Genomic DNA, 22,282 nt, shown 5'->3' with positions numbered 1-22,282 from the left:
CACTATCGCTTAGCAGAAAGCAAAACCTGCAACATATGCCCATCTTCAACAGAAGATTCATAAAACAAAAACAAAAAAAAAACAAAAAAAATCATTTTGTTAGTTATTACAAAAAAAAACACTGACTGTCATTACAAAAAAAACTTTGACCGTATTTTAAATAACCAGCATAATATGAATCTCTTTGGTTTCCGAAAACAAACCAACATGGAGACTGTACATCGCGCGACGACAGATCATGAATTTCTACCTTCCATGTTAACTAAACTCAACGGTCTACTGATTGTTCACCTTAACAGCATTTGGACGAAATTGGATGACGATGTGGGCAAGATGTTTTACGTCTTCAACAACAATTTACATTTTTACAAAATTCCGATCGATGGAAAACTTCAAATCACCGTGAATCCGGAAAACGTAGGCGAAATCAAAATATCTACCGGCAAGAACATTTTTCGAATCAAGCACGACAAGATGCTTTCTAACATTACGTACGATGTTTCCGCAGGAGATTACCTGTACGTCGAACTCCTAGGAGATTACGACAAACTCATTCCTCTCTTCGTTGAATTACGAATCGTCTATCCTATTATAAATAACCGTTAACCAAAATGCCTAACGACATTTTCGGCAACACTAAGCGTGTAGACCACGCAGAAGAGATTCTTATGTTGGACGTCCGAATTAAAAAGTTGAGGAGCGATTTGATCGCTTTGCAGGAGACCTTAAACAAAAGTTTAGAGTCGGAGATCGCTACGCTCCAAACGCAATGTCTCGACCCTATTCTGAAAATCGATTCCGAACTGAAAACGCTCATAAAAAATTATGTCGACGTACCTTCTTACGACAACGTTCAAAATATACAGTTGAGCGTGGATAAGCTTCAAAATGATTTGGCCAAATTGCAGCAATTTCAATCGAAAAATGAAGATTTGGAAAAATTGAAACTCGAAATCGAAGAACGAACTTCGGCAATCGAAAAGAATTTCTCTGAACTTCAAACCGTCGTGAAGGATATTGATGTAGAACGCTTGCATGTTGTTGTTTCCAAATTACAAGAAGAATTCGCCAGCACGTTGGAAGAAATTAAATCCAAGTTACAGACTTTGGAAGATACCATGACGAACCTACCATCGTCAGACGAACTGCAAGTCATCAGCAAAAGCGTCGCGAACATAAAAATTCAATTGGAGGCTTATCAAGATTTCGAACACATTCAAACCACCATCGCTACGCTTCAGGCGTCTCTGGAGTTGATCAACGAAGAAATTAAAAATATTCACGCTGAAGCAAACGCGTTGACGAGCATACAAGACACGTTGAGCACGGTTCAGCAGAAGATCGAATATTTAGAAAATTTGAACGTCGAAACGAATCTTGCTCATTTTCATCACGTACTGGACAACATACAGAATGACTTGGAATCGTTACGGACGAGCGTACCTTCGAGCGAAGATTTGGAAAAATTGAAATCGGCGGTGACGGCACTATCCGATTCGAGCGACATCAAAAGTTCATTGAGCGATCTCGAGAGTAGGGTGGCCAATCTCCCCACCTCAAAAGAATTACACGCTTTGAAAAGGAGCATATCGCGTATGCTGAAACGACTAGAAACGGAAACGGCGAACGTGGAACAGATTCGAGACGAACTTACTTCGCTGGTGTCGACGCTGCCCACTTCGCAGAGCGTCGCCGACCTTCACACGCAGTTTACCGAGATGCGAAGCATCGTGAACGATCTTACCGAGAAAAGTTCGAAATTGAATCAAGTCGAAAACCTTCAGAGTATTGTCGTCAACATCAGAGATCAAGTTGGAGTGCTGGAATCCACGCAGGAATCGACGCTGACCTCTTTCGGTGCCAAATTACAAGAACTCAGCGAAAACTTCAAGCAGTTGAACGTGGAAGTGAAAATCAAACCGTCATTTTCTACAGTAACGGATACCATCGTCGAACATTTGTTGCCCGTACAAAATACACTAGGACAGCTTCACAGCAACCTCGTTAGCGTCGATACTAAATTTGCTAAACTGCATTCTCTGCAAGCCATCGAAATCAACAGCGTACCCAATCAACAGAGAATCTCCACGTTCGTCGAAGGTAACAAACTGTACATGTTACATCCTTATCATCCGTACTACAAGTTTCTCCTCGATGGCACAATTCAGATAAACGAATTTTCGTACTGGTCTCACGGCAGAAAAGCTAGCGTTCCCACCATGACCTTGATATCGAATCGTGGTGTCCAGAAAGCAGGAAACATTCCTCTGGCACGTTGGAACGAAACGCGCAACATATATGAAATACACGAAGACGAAGATCTTACCGTTTTTGACGTGAGTGCCGGCGATAAGCTGATCATTCAAAACACGAGCGAAGTGCCACCCTCTTTGAATCCCATCACGCTGGTGCTTCTCTTCAAACGTAATCTCTAAAAAATGTCTAGGCAAGCCATCGTCGAAGAATTGCATAAACCTGCACGTCGCAACTACGAACGTTTAGCTGTGGTAACCAAGGGAATCGATGACCTCTGGCAAAGTGACCTCGTGGAGATGAGTAGCGGCAATCTAAAAAATGTGCATAAATTGAACAAGGGCAACAAGTACCTCCTCACCGTCATAGACACGTTTTCGAAATTTGCATGGGCTCTACCTTTGAAAGCCAAAACGGGGACATGCGTCACGGAAGCATTCAAGACAATTTTTCGCGAAAGCGGCAGACGGCCACGGTTTTTGCAAACAGACAAGGGGAAGGAATTTTACAATGCCGTATTCCAAAAGTTTATTCAAAAACAGGACATTCGACATTATTCAACCTTCAGTCACATCAAAGCCAGCATCGTGGAAAGATTTAATCGAACCTTGAAAACACACATGTGGAAACGATTCACGCTTCGAGGAAATTACAAATGGGTCGACATACTGCCGGAACTCGTCGACACCTATAATGATGCGGTACACAGAACGATAGGCATGAAGCCAGCTGATGTTACGAAATCCGACGAGCAGCGTTTAATTTCTACAGTTTACTGTCCAAAGTACACTCCCACGACTACCAAGAAATCAAAATTCAAAATTGGAGACCAGGTGAGGATCAGCAAATTCAAACGCACCTTCGAGAAGGGATTCACAAAAAATTGGAGCACGGAACTTTTTACGGTGGTTCGAGTTTTACCCGGAAACCGACACACGTATATAATAAAAGATAGTAGCGGTGAGATTTTGAAAGGAAGATTTTACGAAGAGGAACTCTCTAAAACAAAACATCCCGACACGTACCTCATCGAGAAAGTATTGCGTAGGAAAGGCGACAAACTGTTTGTCAAATGGCTGGGACTTCCGGAAAAGAGTTGGATCGACGCGAACGAAGTGATCTTGTGAGTACGTGGAACGTGGTGAAGCGTCTACCGGATTCGGAAAGTCAAACGAAAAAAAAGAACGGTGAGTTGCTTCCCGACAGCATCCGCTGTCTGATCGTAGGTCCTTCAGAGTGTGGGAAAACAACACTGCTCGTGGACAATTTTCTCCTCGCACCGAATTGGTTAGATTGGAAGAACAGGCACCTCTACGTATTTTCGAAAAGTCTCGAACAAGCGAAATACCAGCAACTGATAAAACTGTACGATGGTCTGGACATTGCAACGTTCTCTTCGGAAATAAAACCACTCCACGATTGTCGTGAAAATTCAGTCGTTGTGTTCGACGATGTCATCCTGGAAAATCAAAATGAAATTCGCAATTTTTTCACGCAAGGTCGTCACAAAGGAATAGATTGCTTCTTCCTAGCTCAAACGTTTTCCAAAATTCCAAAACAGTTAGTACGCGACAACGCTAATTTCATATGTTTGTTTCGTCAAGATCACACCAACCTCAAGCACGCGTACGATGACTACGTAGGCGGAGACATGAACTACAATCAATTTTCGGAACGCTGCTGCTCCCACTGTTGGAACAGTGACGATTTCGGATTCGCGACGATCGACATGACGAGAAAACCTAACGAGGGAAAATACAGAAACAAAATCAACGACTTTCTAAACGTTGCAACGTTGTGAGAAACGATGAGTATAAATAACGCTATGACGAAACGAAAAATCGAAGACGAAAATCTCAAGCTTCGCGATTACCTCGCGAAACGCTTCAAAGGTTGGAAATCCGAGAATCGCGGATTCTACGAAGAGAAGAAACGTCAAGATCAACCTGTGATCGACGCCATCGGCGATCTAGGTAAAGAAATTAAAGGCGTTAATTGAACAAAATAAAAATTTGATCAACGAACTCGTACCACTTGCAGCTAAAAATTACACCGTACCCACGCCCATTTCGAGCATTCCTTCGACGCCGTTCGAACTAAGAGACGTACCGCCACGACGTCGAGCCATAGGTAGCACGTCGTCGTCTTTGGATAAGATCGAGTTGGGACCTTTGGCACGAGACTACCTGAGCACGGCGAAATTCGACAAGGATGAAGTTTTCGGATTGTATCCGAGCATGGAGAGCAACGAAGGCGGCGGTGTGGTTTGGAAGATTGGAAAATCGAAAGTTACCTTCGAAGGCAACGACATTAAAGTTAATTTAGGCGAGAAGGATAGTTGGAACAGGTATCCGGGTACGGTGGGACTGTGGGAACTCGTTGCCAAAAAGCAGCCGAAAGATTACACCGACGAAGATTACCAGAGTTACAAGGAAATTTTGATCATGACGGATGCCTTATACCAAAACAACGACGCCTCGCAGAACAGGGTCAAATCCAGCAGCGGCGAGAAGTACAGAAATCTCATCAAGCCGATATGGAACCAGGTGAAAACAGGCAGCGGCGTCAAACTCTACAACACCCTGCCCAAAGAATTCGTTTGGGTGGACGACGTGCGCAAGCTCATAGACAGGTTGTTGGTTATTGCAGGAGAGGAGACTGCAGGCAATCGTAATTTCTACAACGAGAAGGTAGGAATTGTGGACATGATCAGCACAAAACTTTCCAACTTCATCGTGAACGACGACAAGGGCATAGGTTACCTCATTAAAATTATCAACACGCTGCCTCCGAGATTCTGGAACATGGCCGAAGGAAAGGGACTCGTGAACGACATCATCAACAAGTTACCTTTCGAGATGCATTTACCCGGCTACCAGTACTGCGGACCAGGTACCAAACTCGAGAAAAGATTGAAGAGAGGAGACAGGGGTGTGAATCCGTTGGACGCCGCATGCAAAGATCACGACATCGCTTACAACACCACTCGCACCGAACTGGATGCACGTCACGAAGCAGACAGAAAGTTAGAGCACGCAGCTTTCGAAAGATTCGTCAGCAGAGACGCTTCGCTGGGAGAAAGAGTTGCAGCACTGGGCACCACCATCGCCATGAACACAAAACAAAAACTTGGGTGGGGTATATAAATAACATACAGTAAAAAAAAAAAAAAAAACACATCATGTCTGGTATAACCGTCTTGCCACACGAACTGTTGTGTAAAATTTTTAAACACGCAGTAAACGGAGATGTTAATAAACTTTTAATCATAGCGAGATCAACGCCGGAATTTCGCATCCCTTGTGAAATGGCTGTTAAGGATTATCTTCGGGAGATCAGTGGCATGAGGTGCGGTGATCTCGACACTCTTCTTTCGGCTGCAGGGGAAAAATTAAACGAGAGGATGGACGAACTGCACGAGGCGAGGCAGGGAAGAAGACAATACACGGATGATTGGCGTAGATCTAAACAAGAGACGGAAGATATTATCACGCACATCATCGTGTTTTCCGAAGCACGAACTTTTTTCCTCTGTCGAAAACTTGATATATAAATAACACACACACTGAAAATTTCTCTTCAATATGACGACTGAAAAAATGAGTGACTTTCAAGCATTAAAACAAATGCTAAATTTGTCAGTAGAGTATGTAAAAATTCAGGAATTAGAAGTGGACAAACCTTACACGATAACTTCCGGTTCAATTGTTTCTACCCAGTATGGTCCCAAGGCGCGTTTGTTGCTCAACGCACAATACAGTCTATTTTTACCAGATCGATACGCTAACATGTTATCCGACGAGAAGCTAGCTATTTTAATCGAGAACAAAACTCAAATCGTGTACAAGGGTACAAAAGAACTTCTTGGTAAGAAAACAAAGCACGTAATAGAATTTGTGTAACAGCTCTGCGCGAAGTATATCCTTGAAAAAAAAAATTACACGGAACAAAAAAATCTCAGAACATTTATATATAAATAACATACCGAAAAAAATTACACAAAACAAAAAAAATCTCAAAACATATATATAAATAACATACCGTGAAGATAACATATAGAGCATCAACATGAAGCCCAAAGGTGTCGTGTACCAGATACCATACTCCAATCTGAAAAATCTAGGTACCCTCGATGGTTTACTCACCAAAAAACAACGCGAGAAGAAACGTTCTTGCTTGATGAAAGGACACGGAATGAAATTACTTCTCAGCACACCTCAATTGAGACGCTTGCAGCGTTCGCGGAAACAGCAAAAAATCGGAGGTTTCATATTCAGCATCCCAGCCATCCTGGCAGCATTGGGGGCTGTTGGAAGTTTGGCCGGCGGAAGTGCCGCCATCGCGAAAACCGTCATCGACTCGAAGAAGAACAAAGCCGAGTTGGAAGAACAGAAACGTCACAACCTGGCTATGGAGAAGAAGGGGAAAGGTATAACCAAAAAACAAAAAAGCAACCTCGATGCTTTGAAGAAATATAAAAAAAAGAAGAAGCCCTGTCCAACTTCGATATTGAATCTCTGATCGAACTGTTGGGAATAAAAAACTTCAGGGGTGTTTTCATGTCCGATTCTCTACCCTCTGCTGTGAAGAAAAAAGAGTATGGCGTGGTCAACCTGGACAGTTACAAAAATCCTGGTACACATTGGATATGCTACCTCAAAATTGACGATAACAATGCATTTGTTTTCGATTCGTTCGGTGGCACACCACCTGCCAGGTTGGTGAAGTATCTCAGTGTTGCCAACCTCTACTACAATGACAAACGCATCCAGGGTTTCACCGATGTTAACTGCGGCCACCTATGCCTTTCTGTTCTCGCATACATGTCTAAAATAAATAACCCGTCGGTGGAACATTTTCAGAAAGCATTGTGGAATCTTAAATACGATGGGCGTGTTCCATCTCACGAGCGAATCTTCAATCTTGAAACTCACGCTGCACGACGACATCGTCTATCCTAAATCCGTGGCTCTGCGTGCATTCTACAGCATGTACCTCATACCTAACGTCACGCAGCACAACAACAAAATTAGCGTCGGAAGCGAGCACATCGTCGTCACGCCAGGCCAATACAATCTTTCCACTTTGCAAGCTCAGTTACCCAAGGGCACGTACCTTTCTCAAAATTCGGTCACGCACAGAGTGGAAATCGTATCGGCAACGGAGACCGTGGACCTGGGCACCATAGGAGAACTTCTAGGTTTCGAGAACAACACCAAACTCGAAGCTGGCATCAAGCACACGGCAGTCAATATTCCTAAATTTCTAGCCATCGAAACTCTGAACGTTCACTGCAACGTGGCGGAAGGCATGATCACGAAATCCTCGGACGGGGGGCTGCTGGGAAGTCACAAGCAGACAGGAATCATAGCTACGTTCAAACCCAGTTCCGAATTCATGGAACCGATCATCTACACACCCTCTTCGCCGATCTATTTTCCAGTATGCCGCAACCGCATAGACGACATAGAGTTGGTGGTGACAAACGAGAAAGGAGACGTGGTGGATTTCGCAGGTGCCACTACGACGGCCATCGTGGAGATCAACGTATAATAAATAACACACATAGTGAAAATGGAGCAAATCGAAAGTTACGAATTGCAATCTTTCCCTCCCAACCGTCGCACGTTCGCCAATCTCAACGAAGCAAACAGGGAGATCGAATACGACGTGGACGTAGGCGATGGGTTCGTTCATCCTCACAGAGCGGACCTCTACCTTCAATTCGACGTGGTGAAGAAGGAAAGCGGAGATGCGTTTCCGCCCAATGCAAATTTGATACTCGTGGACAACTTCGTGCCTCACCTGTTCTCGCAGGTGGAGGTGAGGAAACACAACACCGTCATAGACAGAATAGATTATCCAGGCATCACGTCGACGGCAGTGGGAACATTGAAATTATCCAAAACAGACGCAGCATACTACCAGGCGGGAGGATTCGAAGCGGGGACCAAAATATCGACTAAAAGTCACACGGTGCTTTTTCCCATGCGTCTGCTGCCGGGATTCTTCTCGGACTACAAGGAGATCATGTGGAAGGGAGGATTGCGCGTCACGTTTCGAAGAGCGGCCAACGACAACGACGCACTGATGCGATACACCAACTTGAACGCCGACGGCACGCCGATAGCCAACACATTACCTGAAGCGGCCAAGTGCGTCATCCGGAGCATGGAATTGAGAATGCCGATCGTAGAATACGAAACAAACTACGCCCTCAAGTACAAAGCGGAGATCTTGAAGAGTCCGCAGGTACCGATTCACTTTCACGGTTACCAGTGCGTGCAGAAGATGGCGTCGGGAAGTCACATGGAATTCGACGTGACGACGCAGTTCAACAACATACAGTTCGACATGCCAGATTTCGTCGTCGTGCTCTTTCAGACCGGGCGCGATAACAACCAGGAAAAAAATTCCAGCATGTTCGACGACTGCAAGATCAAGAATGTTTATCTGAAGAATGGCAGAAACGAAGTGTTCCCGCGCGAGAATTACAACCTCGACATGACCAAAGACGATTACCTCAAACTTTACGAAGCTTACACCTCTTTCAAACGCGTGACCGAGGGAAGCATGGACATGTACTACACGCCCAGCGAATTCAAAACCCGCAGACCCATGTTCGTCATCAATACCACGAAGAGGAAGCAGGTGGTGGTCAACGATCGAACCAACATCAAGGTCGTCTGCGAGTTCCACGACGCGCTGCCCGAGGACACCGTATGCAGCGTTATCCTGATTGCAGAGAAGTCCTTCGTCCACGACGTGAAGAACGAGAGGGTCACAGAGCAGTTTTAACAAGTTTTTTACATTTTTTTCTTGCACAATAAGAAATTTTTGTACTAGCACAATCAGTTTCAATGGCACAATACGAAAATTTCACTAGTTCAGATCAGTTACAAATGTCTATTTCATTAGTTATCAGTTACAATATCTTTTTTGCACTATAGCACGAGAGACAATCAGAAAATTTGCACAAAAAAAATTTGTTGTTGTTTTTTTACACGAGAAAATTAACAATAAAATTCTTTTTTATCGTTTCAGATGCTGTCGAAACATCAAAAACACATACACACACACTAGAAAAAAAGCATGCAACTTTATTTGTAACACACACACATACATTATCCATCTTCATCAAAAAAATATTATAATAAACATAATTATTTTTATCTATATCTCACAATAAAACTCTATATCCAAAAATATTACAACATCAAAATAACACTAGAGTCGTTAGTACACGTTGCATGCATTACGGAGGTCCTCTGTAGGGTTTCATGGAAGTTTGGGGGGAAAAAAAAAAAAACACGTGAAACCCTACAGAGGTGCGACTATCTAGAGTCGCAGCCGTTAGAACCTTTTTGGGTTGGGCACCACGCACCCTGGCGGGGTTAGGGGCCAGGAATCCTAAAAAACAACAATTATTTATTTGTTTGTTTGCGTCACAATACAGGTGCGCGCATATGCATGTGCAGCACATCGTTCCCGCGATAAGGTTTTTACAAAAATCCCGATATACATTGACGCCCAGAACTTGGAAATAAGGCATATTCGCTCACCACTGTTGCCAGCTTAGTCTCCCTCTTTATCTTACGGCAACATTGACGTCTCTAGTTTTTTTTTTAATTGCAGGTAGGTTGCCAACACACTCTAGTTAATAATGCTACATATTATACACGCACACACGCACACACATACTGTGTTGCCATCTCTCTTTTACGGCAGTATATATTTGTTGCCGGCTCTATTGCACAGTGTGTGTATGTTACGCCAGTGTATAAATTGGCTAAACCCTTATCAAGTAAGAAAAACTATAGGTAGGTGTTGGCAGCATTGTCGGTTGTTTAACTCTTCCCCCTCTCTCTTTTTTTTTGTAAAAAAAACCATGGTAGAAATACCAGTAGGTTGGCAACCTTGATTTATGCAATTAATTAAAGCAAGCCTCAAGCCTCAAGCAAGATTGCCAGCTCCTTGCCTTAGGTTAGGTTAGACCAAAATAAAAACCTTGGTAACTTTTCGAGTAAAATATTGGCAACACTGCAAGACAAGCCTCAAGCAGTATTGCCAGCTCCTTGCTTGAGGTTAGGTTAGACCAAGATAAAAACCTTGGTCATTTTTTTCGAGTAAGAGGTTGGCAACACTGCGAGCCCCACCGAGCCCCAGCTGGCAACACTGCGAGAAAAGCCTCAAGCAAGATTGCCAGCTCCTCGCGTTAGGTTAGATTAGCCCAAGAAATAAAAACCTTGGTAACTTTTCGAGTAAGAGGTTGGCACTGAGCCCCACCGAGCTCCAGCTGGCAACACTGCGAGAAAAGCCTCAAGCAAGGTTGCCAGCTCCTTGTTTGAGGTTAGGTTAGACCGAAAAAGAAAAACCTTGGTTATTTTTTCGAGTAAGAGGTTGGCAACACTGTGTACCTCACTATACCTCATTTTCGGGCGCAGAACCCGTGCCACTGCACTACTGTGAATCATGTTTTTCTAGAAATCCAGTTTCACACACTGACAATAGTTTGTTTTTACTGTCTGGTACATAATGCAATATGTTTGTTTTTAGTATTTCACCTCTGCATGTATTATTTCTGAAAGAACACAAACTTCACTTACTGTACCAAAACACCTCTCTGAAGTCAGATTTTCAGCTAACATATCAGTACTCGGTGTGAAATTTAAAAAAAACTCACTTAAATCAACTTTAATTCAATGTTAATTGTCAGTGTTGAACTTTGTGTGTAATCATCCCAACCTTCCATCCTTCTTTACCTACCTTGCGTAAATTAGATTTTAAAATTACACAGGGCCAGGAACTTGCAAACCTGTAGATAAGAAAGAGCAATAAAAGTAAAAAAGAAAATCAATTGGACTGTCCGCTTCAAAGTACATCATTGTTCGGCAGATTAGAATAAATTGTCAAGTTTCGCGAGATTGGTTAACGTCAGTGGCTGCGATTAAGGACGTGTGGGGTAGTTGCCCTCCTCCCCCATTTTTTGCTGATTGCTATATCTCTAAAAGTCTGAAGAACTAAATGAAGGACGACAGTTGGCATCTTGCACTTACGTAAAGAGCAAAAGAGGAGTAAATTTCTAGGATGCGTAAATGCGAACACAAGTATTTTTTTCTGTTTACGATATTCTGATGTGGACCGCGTTACCATGATGCCAGGAAAAAAGTGTTCCTCTCTGTTCGAAGGTAAAGCTGCACGGTGAATACGACATCTTAGATAACATGTTTCTTTGGAGAGGCGTCAAGTACAGTATATTTAAGATATTTTAACCAGATTATTGTGATATTGTCACCACTGAGATTTACTGCTGGTGACCTGGTGGTTGTTCTTAACGAATATGTACAGTACATTTGCATGCTTCGATAGCTATAAAGTAAACTTTAAAGAATCAAAATCGAAGGAGGTTCAAGTGACCCCCCCCCCCTTTCCGTCAGGGCGCACATAGACTTCTTTTTTAGAAGTCAGTGCTATATTTTACTTTACTCCGTTTTGATGTATCCGTCATCTCTTCTAGAAGTGAACGAACAAAGGATGGTTATAACACGAATCGACCCCTCCACTCCCTCCCAACTCATTACGAATAATGCAGCTTAAAATCTTCTTGGTAGTACGCAATTCCCAATGGTATATAGGAATTTTGTACTATATCAGTAAATATGGCCCCGAAAACTTAACGTTCGATCCACACACTACAGAAATATCTTGGCAATCTAAGATGTAACGCTTATAATCAAGAGGTGCATATCCTCAGTGATTTAATAAAATCTAAGTGATATTCAATATATGGATATACCTCTCCAAATTTACTCCTCAGTTTCATCTAACCAAAATTCCCGTGAGAATCTAAGACTTAACACTGATATTCAAGAGTTGTATTCTTCCCAAAGAGTGTAATCTTCAATCCCCCGCCAGAATTCACGTGACAATTGAAGGCTTAATGTGTAAGATCTGGATATTGCCCCCCCCCCCCCTATTCGTTATAGCTACCAATAACTATTTATATAACAGCTATGCTTAAATGATAACGTAAATCCGTCCGATGCTGTATTGTATATTAAGTCAAATTTCCATCACAAAAAATCCCCCTCCAAAGAGAAAGTTAGGTGGACCCGTCTGTGGGCACCCCTGGTACTTCTATTGCCAAAAGTAACTCTGTTACAGTTAAAACTACTTACTTTTAAAATTAGCTAGTAACAGTTATAATTCTTCAAAACGTAACTGTTACTTGTAACTGCGTTACAAATAATTGGTTTCTTCCAAACACTGATTTTAAAGAATATAGATTGCCACGGCGTTTATTGCTCATATCAAAGAAGAAGGAGGACAGTTGTGATATATACATATATTTTTTTTAAATTGAAGAGTGCGTAAGAGTTGGAGAATTCGTGGCCGCTTCTTTATTTCAGTTGCGGGATAAATTTGGAGATGGTGAGCGGCGGTACAGGAAGAGGTGATGATGCATTGCAATGTTCCTGATCTGATTACAAAGTGTTCCGGTATGTGTCGGAAGTATCGCCTCATTTTGAGGTCACCTGTGAGAGTACGGAGTGCGTGCTTCGGGTTCAACTATATAAGACGCAGGAATTCACTTTCCTTGTCAATTGTTTCTTTCGGTCTTCCGTGCGGCGTCGAGTCTTCTGCCTGCGCCATGACGCTTTTCAGGGTGAGTCTGAGCAGCCAAGGTTGCTTGAGGAAGTGTTCATTGTGGCCACACCCGCGAGTGGTTGAGTTTTCAGCCCTCACGAGGGGTGTAAGGGGTGACCCTTTCTGAACACACCCAACCTCTCTTTCGCGTAGTAGTACACCCTGGACTGCAGTTTGCAGACTAACGAGGCTCTGGCGCCTAGACTTGCAACAAGGATAATCCTCTGTAGGAACTGTGTTGTGTTTATGTGTTTGTGATTGTCCTTTCATTGATCTCAAAGTATCACAATGAATGCCTATCGCCGCGGTTAGTCTAAAGTGACAGGAAAGCTATGTAATTCAATCAATCGATCAAAGCACTCAAGTGGTATGATTTCCCTTACGAACGACACGAAATAACGAAATCCCGATAATTTGGTGGAAGTCTCTGTTGCGATTTTAAATTTACATCCCCATTTGCAAATGAAGTATAAAGGTGCTATTTTTATTTTTAGACGTTTCAAATATATTTTTCCCATTCAAAATGCAAATGTTCTATCATCAAATTGAAAACAAACCGAGATACATATTTTGGCTGTGGTCTAATTATATAGCCAAAGTCACCGGACACCCAGTGCTGTTCATTCCAAAGACACCAGCCAGGTAACTAATAAGATGTAGGACCGCCCTTCGCTATTATTACAACATTTACTCTTCGGGACAGGCTTTCCACTGAGTTCTGGTATATTTCTGGTGGTTTTTTTCCCCATTCGTCCTATAGCCTCGTGAATAGTTCATGGGTAGTTTTCGGTCGAGTGGGTCTGGCACGCAACCGACGCTCGAGTTCATTCAAAACATGTTCTATGGGGTTCCAGACGGGGTTTTGAGCGGGGCAGCACATCCACCTGATTGTCCACAAACCACGATGCAATGGACCCTGCATTGTGGACAGGAGCATTATCGTGATGATATAGAAAAAAGGTCCATTCCAAACTGTTGCCATTGACCAAAACTAATGGCCTGAGCCCAAACTAGGAAAAACATCCTCACATCCTCAGACCATGTCACCACCACAACGTTCACTTGGGTGTCCGGTGACTTATGGCTGTATAGTGTATATTGGATGCAATTCTTTCATCTGTGCTATCGTTTGATGCCTACATAAACCAATATTGATATAGTGGAACCGCAAGGAAAGAAACCTGCGCAGAACCTCATCGCGCTGGCGGGTGAGGAAAAGGACAGGGGGAAGGAGCCTTCGGCGCGGCCAATGTCAGTGTTGCCAGACCTATTGATTTCTCGGGAGAATTCCTTAATAAACTATTGCTGTGGCACCTCCAACGGCCTGCTCAAAAACAAGTTTCCTGCTCATCTTACTTGAACATGGAGGGGAGAGATAGAGTGGAACTCCACTCGGCCGTGAAAAGTGCTGTTTGAACTGTGAAATTATGCCAAACGTCTACTCAATTGTGCTAGGACATTATAATTATTTTATTACTATTACTACATTACTATTTTTAGATGGTTGTATTTTATCCCACCCGAAAATCTATTTCGATTTTAGTTATTTTGCGTCGCTTTTGTGCCTCTACGGGTAAGTACGACAATATGGATGTATGAAAAACTGATGAAATGGATGAAGTGACACAGACACAGTGAAACGTCCTTGCCTTACTAGGTAGAAACACTTGACTTCGTAGCGTGGGCAAATTATTTTATACATGTGTGTGTGTGTGTGTGTGTGTGTCTATATATATATATATATATATATATATATATATATATATAAATGCAGCAACATAGAGCCAGCATAACTGACGAATAAAGCATGTGAGTGTTAATAACAAGATATTTGCTAGAGAACGAAGCGGCATAGTTAAATTACAAAGGAAATAATGCACCCCCTCCTCCGTAGTTGCTTTCATCGGCTTGAAAATACTTAATTTTCTATCCTTAATATACTATTCTATATTTAAATATTTAATTTTCTACAAAATTATATAGCGGCATGGACGTCCAGAAGGAAGTGCAAGGATGGTCGCCACCCCCTCCCCTTCTGGAAAATGAATTTTGACAAAGTACCTATTATTTCAGATGTATGAGTTGATTTCAGTCACAGTAATTTACATCCATTTATATAATAGGGATGTATGAACGTGATAATTTCAAACTCAAGTGGCGTTTTCTGAGAGGGCAACATTATTACGGGGTAATATGCCTCGTTTACCCGCCTGATAAAAATACATTGTTTCGCCCTGGCTGGAAAAAATCTGCGGACGTCCCCTTGCACCCCCATCCCCCCCCCCCCCCCAGTGCGCATGCCTATGCCGCCCCCGAGAACGTAGTTCATCCGCTACTATTAGAGCATCGGATTTTGTAGCAGATCTTCCGGTTTCCCAAGGAACAATCTCCAGATTTTTGCAAGTCTGACCTGGCAACACTGCCCCGAGCACCGATATTGGCAGGGAAGATGCGTGAACGCTTGTGGTCGAGCTATACATTGAAAGTGTTTTTGGCTCATTTGCAAAATTTGGAACCATCACAAGAATGCAAACTCCAATAGCCAGTGAAACCTTAGGACAATTTCCCTCAACCAACCACAAGCGCCATCTAAGTAATAGATAAACCACATGCATGCTAGCATCAGTCACTTGTGGGAGCTGCTTAGAAGTAGTAGTGGGCTTCGGTTCTTACTTTTGTTGTTAACAGACAAAAAAAAATTGGATAATAGTGGAATCAAAGTAATTGATTGATTGGATGTATTTATTTTACTTTGCTACCGAATGACAAATTTATTATGAAATTGTTTTATCTCCATTACAGAACAATACCTGATCTCATTTCTAAAATACAATGTTATACCTGGTAGCAGTGGCGTATGCTGGGTTTAAAACCTGGGCTATCTCCTTTTATCATGTTCAAATGGGAGGCTCTTTTTCGTTCAATTTCTTGGATTTTAAGGTGATGTGACATTGCGATTAAAATACATACATTACAATTTACTAATAATTATAAAAATAACACTGTTTCATTAATATAAAAACAATAAGGAAAACATTTCAAATATTTCATGGTTATTTATAAAATATAGAGGCCCATATTGTGAAATATTTATGTTGGCCTACGTGTGATAATAAAATATACGCGTATAATAAACTCCTTACCTTGAATATTTAATTTGGACAGGAACTCCATTCTTCTCTTAGCAACCTCTGTGGTAAAATGGTTATTAGCACAGCGCACTATGACGCCAGGGGACCCGGGTTCAAATCCAGGCATGGACATGGGTATTCTTTGTGAATGGCCCTTCATGGATTTCAACGTATCGTCACTCATTCTCATCGTCGCGATTAGCTAAAGTGGCAGAAGAGCAACTCAAAATAACAAATCAAATCCATTCTTCTCTTCTTTGCGATGCCCGAGGCCTGCATATCTTCACGATTTGAAGTTTATCCTCATGCAAAAGCTGAGTAAATTGTTTCGGCAATAGTTCGTTAATTATGTCATTCATTTTCGTTCACTACACGACGCAGTACAGATCATTCAAAACATATATGCGTAATTCACTCACTCAATACACTTAAGAAAATCCACATAGTAAGAAACCTAATTTTCTTAAACTTCCTTCAACGCGATTTCCACTCGCAAAATGCCCTTTGTCATCTCCGGCCAGTCAGTCTACCCCAGCCAGTCATAAACAAAGCAGCAGAGGGGTTGAAAACATCGTAAAGCGTGGTTTGTTGGTTGAAGGTCAGCGGCCTGTAAGTTCTGCATGTGTTCGATGGGACAGTGTTGTTTTGGCCTAGAGGACAAATTCCCTATCACATACCAGCCACTCTTTTCCCGTTCCTGTAATAGTAGTTTAGTTTCAAAATTTCCCTTACCTGGGAAAAATCCCATGCTGGTTAGCACATTGACATCACTGTAAGGTTTTACCGCCGTTGTAAAACGAAGAGTTCCCTGTCTAAGAAGCCACTACAAATACGTCACCGACCGCCTCCTGGCGCTGGTCGGGGAAGAATTTAACCGCTGAAGCTTGGTGGTAGTTTTAAAGGAAAGGAGTCCATCCCCATGTATAGAGCGAGCACAAGGAAAACAAACCTTGGACGAAAAATCCTCTCCTCGCGGGAGTACGGTGCACAGGAGTCGCGGGTTTTATACTATCATTTTTTCCCGCGGTCGTTGTTTGAGAGTGAAGCATCAGTCACATTTGATAGTCGATTATTTTCTGTATTTAATCTGGGCTTCGGCGATAGCCTAGGTAGCCTAGAATATACGCGCCTGCCTGGTAGATAGAATACCGGCAGTTGCAAATCAAAGTTAGTGTTGCATTCAAATGTCGTATATGGAATTTCATTAATTAATTACAGCATAAATACGTAACCAAACAATTATTTCTTTTTTAGATTATTATTTTTTAGATTATTATTATTTTTTTTTCAGCCTTTGCAATGACACCAACTTTCAGCGCAATGGTGACAAGGGCCCAATAAATATATCATGTTAAAAGGTCTCTCCTGAAGAGATGAAAAATTGGACATAGAACATTTACATTCTCAATGGACGATTTGGTATTATCGCATTTATAATGTTACTTTATTTTACGTCGCTGTTAAAATCGACAATGAGATTGGACGTTAGTTAGTTAATACTGAAGAGAGAGTCACATTACACAGGGTCCAGCCTCTTACCGTAGCTAAAATCTATATCTGTCTCTGAGGAATAAAATCTCCTTACTTAGTTACTAGCTGAGGCTGTAAAAGGGCACTCAACCCTTTACATGGACAAAACACAGCCGTACAGAGGATTATAGTGTGCGTAAGTCCAGACGCCAGAGCCTCGTTGGCCTGAAATGTGCGGTTACCGGGGTGTATTACGTGGAAGTGAGGTTGACATTTGGGTGCCTTTCATCTCGGCTACATCTTGAGTCTAGCGCCATACGACCTTGTTGTTTTTGCATTCTTTGTACAGAAATATTTCTTTTACGTTTAAGAAATGCCATATAAGCACGATGTGAGACAATTTACTAACACTACCTCATCTGACTTCCACGCTGGAAAGCATGCGATTTCTAGTGATCACCAGACCTGCTGGGGGTCAAACTAAAGAGAAGCCGATTGTTTCGTTGTTATGTAAAATAGATGTACTCGTCACTACTCAATCACTACTGTAGTCTTGCCGTTGTCACGATGAGAAATGTCACCTGGTCGACATTTCCTTTTGCCACAAATGCAGGCGATATAGTACATTGTTAGTTGGGTTACTTTAGTTAATAATATATATATATATATATACACACACACACACATACATACACAGGGTGTCATAAAAGTAATATCGCAAACTGACACAGGTGAAAGTACACGATAATAGAAGCAAGAAAGTCTCAGTAAACATGGGTCTGCAAACGAGCCGTTTTCGAGATAATCGCGAATGTGTGATTACAAGCCGCCACTGACTTCATTGTTTGTAAATGTCGCCCTAGTTGGTAAAATGCTAATAATGTGTGCGAATGTGTGGTTAGAAGCCGTCACTGATTGCATTTTGTAAACACCTCCTTGCCCGTTGTGAGGTTTGCTCTTTGTTTACAAAACAGAACATTTCCGCGAGGTAACATGTAACATACTAACGTAGTACTGTATTCCTTGTTAAAGTAAGTAGAATGTTCAATAAAAGCAATGAGATCTCCAATGACTTTCCTTACTGTATTATTAGTATTTTACCAACTAGGCCGACGTTTACAAACAATTATGTCAGTGGCGGCTTGTAATCACACATTCGCGATTCTCTCGAAAACGGCTCGTTTGCAGACCCATGTTTACCGAGACTTTTTTGCTTCTATTATCGTTCACTTTCACCTGTGTCAGTTTGCGCTATTACTTATGAGACACCCTGTATTTATTTAGATGAAAATATCAAGCGATAGAAATAACATAAGTAAGATTTAGTAACATTATGATAGCTTTCGTAAAACAGCCTGACACTTTTCAAAATTGAAATATATTCATTGTTGAAAATGTGCGCGGTATTTTGAACGCGAGTTTCATCTTGCAGTATGTCAAAGCTATTAAATATCGTGCTGTTGCTGCTGTGCAACTACTATTAGTATGTTAATAGAATTGTAAGTATTATTGTTTAGAAGTTCTTGTGGCATTTTTATTGTAGAAGATACCGTTCAAAATAATAAACAATGACATGGCATAATTTAACATGTTTTAAACTAATAAACACTAAAACCACTCCTAAGTGGGCTGACAAACCGTAGTTATGTACCATTTCTGCATGGCGTGAATTAACGTGTGGTGACAATCGCTTCTATCGGAAGTTTATTATTTATCTCTATCACGATATCGACATCAAAATCCGTAAAAGTATTCATTGTACTTCCCTGTTTTTCTACAGCTTAATAAAATGTGTGTAAATAGTCACTCGCCTATGAAAGGATACAGTGGCGAAGCGTGGTCTTAAGAAGAAGGGAAGCGATATTTTAATACAACGTGCAGTACTTACATTAGCGTGTCCGAAAGGGGAGTAAATTTTTTCTCCAAATTGCCCGAGTTTTCCTAGGAAAGAAATTATATTTCAAATAAAAATAAGAAGAAGAATGCATATCCCCAACTCCTCCTCGGGTTCGATACCCTGTTGAGGCACATAGTGGTTCGGATTCCAATTTAAACCGTTGGTTCTGTCCCGATTAGCCTTACTCTGCATAAAGTGGACTTAAAACACCAAATCAACCAACCAACCCAACTCCCCTCTCAATGACCATCCTCATTCTAAAATTCTTGGTCATCGTTTTTATACCGTAAAATACTTGCTACGCGTATTACTTACAGATTCCTGTATACAGTTAAAAATATCCATAGAAGTTTTGATAAATTCACAACAAAACAAACAATCATTTCAACCGCGCGTTCTTCCCACAACTAGCAATGTAAGATAATTACAAAAACTTCTGAAAGTAGCAGAAAAGTGACACCAACCTCGTTACGCAAATTGGTCGACTTTGTATCTCGCCACCGGAGTTCCCAGGTTCAACTCTCGGGATGTTCTTGGCGAGTATATATCAGTTGCATCATATGATCGTCCTCTTCGTCGCGATTAGCCAAAGGGGAAGAAAATCGCCGCTAAATACATGCATGTAACAATATCAGAAATGGATTGCAATTTCGAAGGAAGCAGATCATCCTGAAACAGATTCAAACTAATCGAACCGTAAATTTTCGATCAACCTCTTGGTACTTGGTGCCGATTGCTCCACATAAAAACACCATTTCAAATCAGTTGGCCAGTATTCACGAATCATAATTTAACAATAAATCTTGTGCTTCAGTTGCACGTTACCCTTACTTATCTTTCATTTTACAAGAACAAGAAGCATCATCACTTCTACCTGTAAACTTTTCTAGTTACTAATTTTTCCCACGATTACTTGTGCTTGTTTTAGAATATGCTTGAAATCCAGTTGAAGTTAATATGCTCATAAGAATGATCCCCGGGCCTCCTCGATGGCGTAGTGGTAACGTCGTTGCCTTGTAGTCAAGGAGTCCAGGGTTCGGATCCCACTTTCAACTGTAGGTCCAGTCCCGATTAGCCTTTATGTGCATAAAGGTGGAATTAAGACGATTCAAACAAACAAAATCGAACCCCTCAGTCAGTTGTGATTGACAGTTCTGTTGAAACATTTTTCCGTAATAGGCTGCGTATAATTAGCAACCCCGTAGCTAGATATTTTGGCGCCCTAGGCAGGATTTTGTTTTGACCCCCTACCCTGACATTTGATGTGCGTCCTTCGATATTTTATTCTTATGCCATGATTTGTGAGATTTACATCCTACAAATTTTATAATGACGAAACAAAGAAAACCGCATTACAATAGGTTATATTGAAAGATTCGTAGTTTGCATTTTTTATTTCTAAAAAAGTTCACCTTATTTCAGAATATTTCTATTATGTCTTAGTGTCTGAAAATCATCTATAAAAACATACTGTATGTTACTACTACTTTGGGAAACAGAAAATTACAGTAACGTGTCACAAGAATATAAGCCTAAAAGTACAATAATAATAAAAAAGGTAATGCATAATAATTTAAATAAATAATTCCATTTCGGGGCAAGTTGAGAATGTCAGTATGCAGGGTAGGTCTGCAACAACTCCGTTTCAACCTCATAGAGGAAAAGTATTTAAGGTAGAGATCACAGACAAGTAGAGATATTTTCGTGACAGGAAACGTCATGTACAGAGTTGAATGATGACATCTATTTTCACATGGTGGCCCCTCCAAAGAAAGTATCTAGGTGTTACTTCATTACTTGGAAATCTTCAATGGGAACAAGGGTGGCGTAACGCTTTGTATGTTTTCCTTTTCCTTACCTCTGCCACGTGAAAATTTAATCGCCGCATATTCTGATTTTGTGGTCTTAAAATAAAGCTTTGAATGGTGCCCTAGGCTTCAGCCCCCCCCCCCCCTAGCCTACTCCTCGCTGCAGGCCTGGTAATTAGTGTGAATTTGTTAATGCAAATATACGCTAATAATTGTTTTGCTTTGTGTCTGCAATATGCTAATATGCTTTTTCTGTTTCTATTGGTAGGTGTTGTTTATGACAGCCATTATAGTTGTGGCTAATGCAGGAGTGATTCCCTCCCCGTTTGGTGCATATCCAGGAACGCCCTTTGGGTATTCAGCACCCTTTTCTTACCCGGCACCATCAGGGCTGTCCTACTACGCCACGCCGTTCACCAGGTCGCCCGTCGCCGTTTCGCCAGCACCCATAGTCGGCGGCCCACTTCCGTTCACGCCGACATTCGCCAGGTCGCCCATTTCGCCTGCACCCATAGTGGGTGGGCCACTTCCGTTCACGCCGACGTTCGCCCGAGCGGTGCCCGCCCCTGCAGCCATCGCCACCCCGGTGGCCAGGGCTATTCCGGCGGCGCCTGCGATCCCTGTAGCCAAAGCAGTGGTGGACCACGACCCCTACCCCCAGTACAGCTTCGCCTACAGCGTCCAGGACTCCCTGACTGGCGACTCCAAGGCCCAGGAGGAGGTGAGGGAGGGAGGAGTCGTCAAGGGCAGCTACAGTCTCATCGAGCCAGATGGAACGCGGAGGGTGGTCAATTACTACGCCGATCCCGTAAATGGTTTCAATGCCGTGGTCCACAGGGATGCTCCATCTGTGCTGAAGGTGGCACCAGTAGCTGCGGTGGCGTGAACAGTGGCACTCATGGACCTTGAGCTTCTTACAAGGGTGCCACCTGTTGGATGCCGATTACAGTTTATGAAAATATTTTATTCCATGTTTTGTTGTTTTTGATAATGTTCCTAGTGTTTTATATTTCTTACATTTACAATGTTGTATACTTTCTAATTGAAATAAATTAATATAAAGATGTTCCCAGTGG

General features: G+C 42.0%; 2 protein-coding genes across 5 annotated transcripts in view; both read left to right on the top strand.

Annotated features, from left to right (window-relative positions):
- Window positions 1-22,282, top strand: part of LOC146000511 (neurobeachin-like protein 1) — a 723,922-nt gene that overhangs the window by 586,377 nt on the left and 115,263 nt on the right. The gene's annotated exons all lie outside the window — the stretch shown is intronic.
- On the top strand, window positions 12,866-22,202 carry LOC146000517 (cuticle protein 18.6-like). Its single transcript, XM_083138258.1, has 2 exons — window positions 12,866-12,919; window positions 21,475-22,202. Exons 1-2 carry the CDS (start codon window positions 12,905-12,907, stop codon window positions 22,090-22,092), a joined length of 633 nt encoding a protein of 210 aa, XP_082994384.1. The 5' UTR covers window positions 12,866-12,904; the 3' UTR covers window positions 22,093-22,202.

Source organism: Lepisma saccharinum, chromosome 16 (assembly GCF_977018435.1).
Source record: "Lepisma saccharinum chromosome 16, izLepSacc3.1, whole genome shotgun sequence".
Taxonomy (NCBI): domain Eukaryota; kingdom Metazoa; phylum Arthropoda; class Insecta; order Zygentoma; family Lepismatidae; genus Lepisma; species Lepisma saccharinum.
This window is presented reverse-complemented; position numbering and strand designations above follow the sequence as displayed.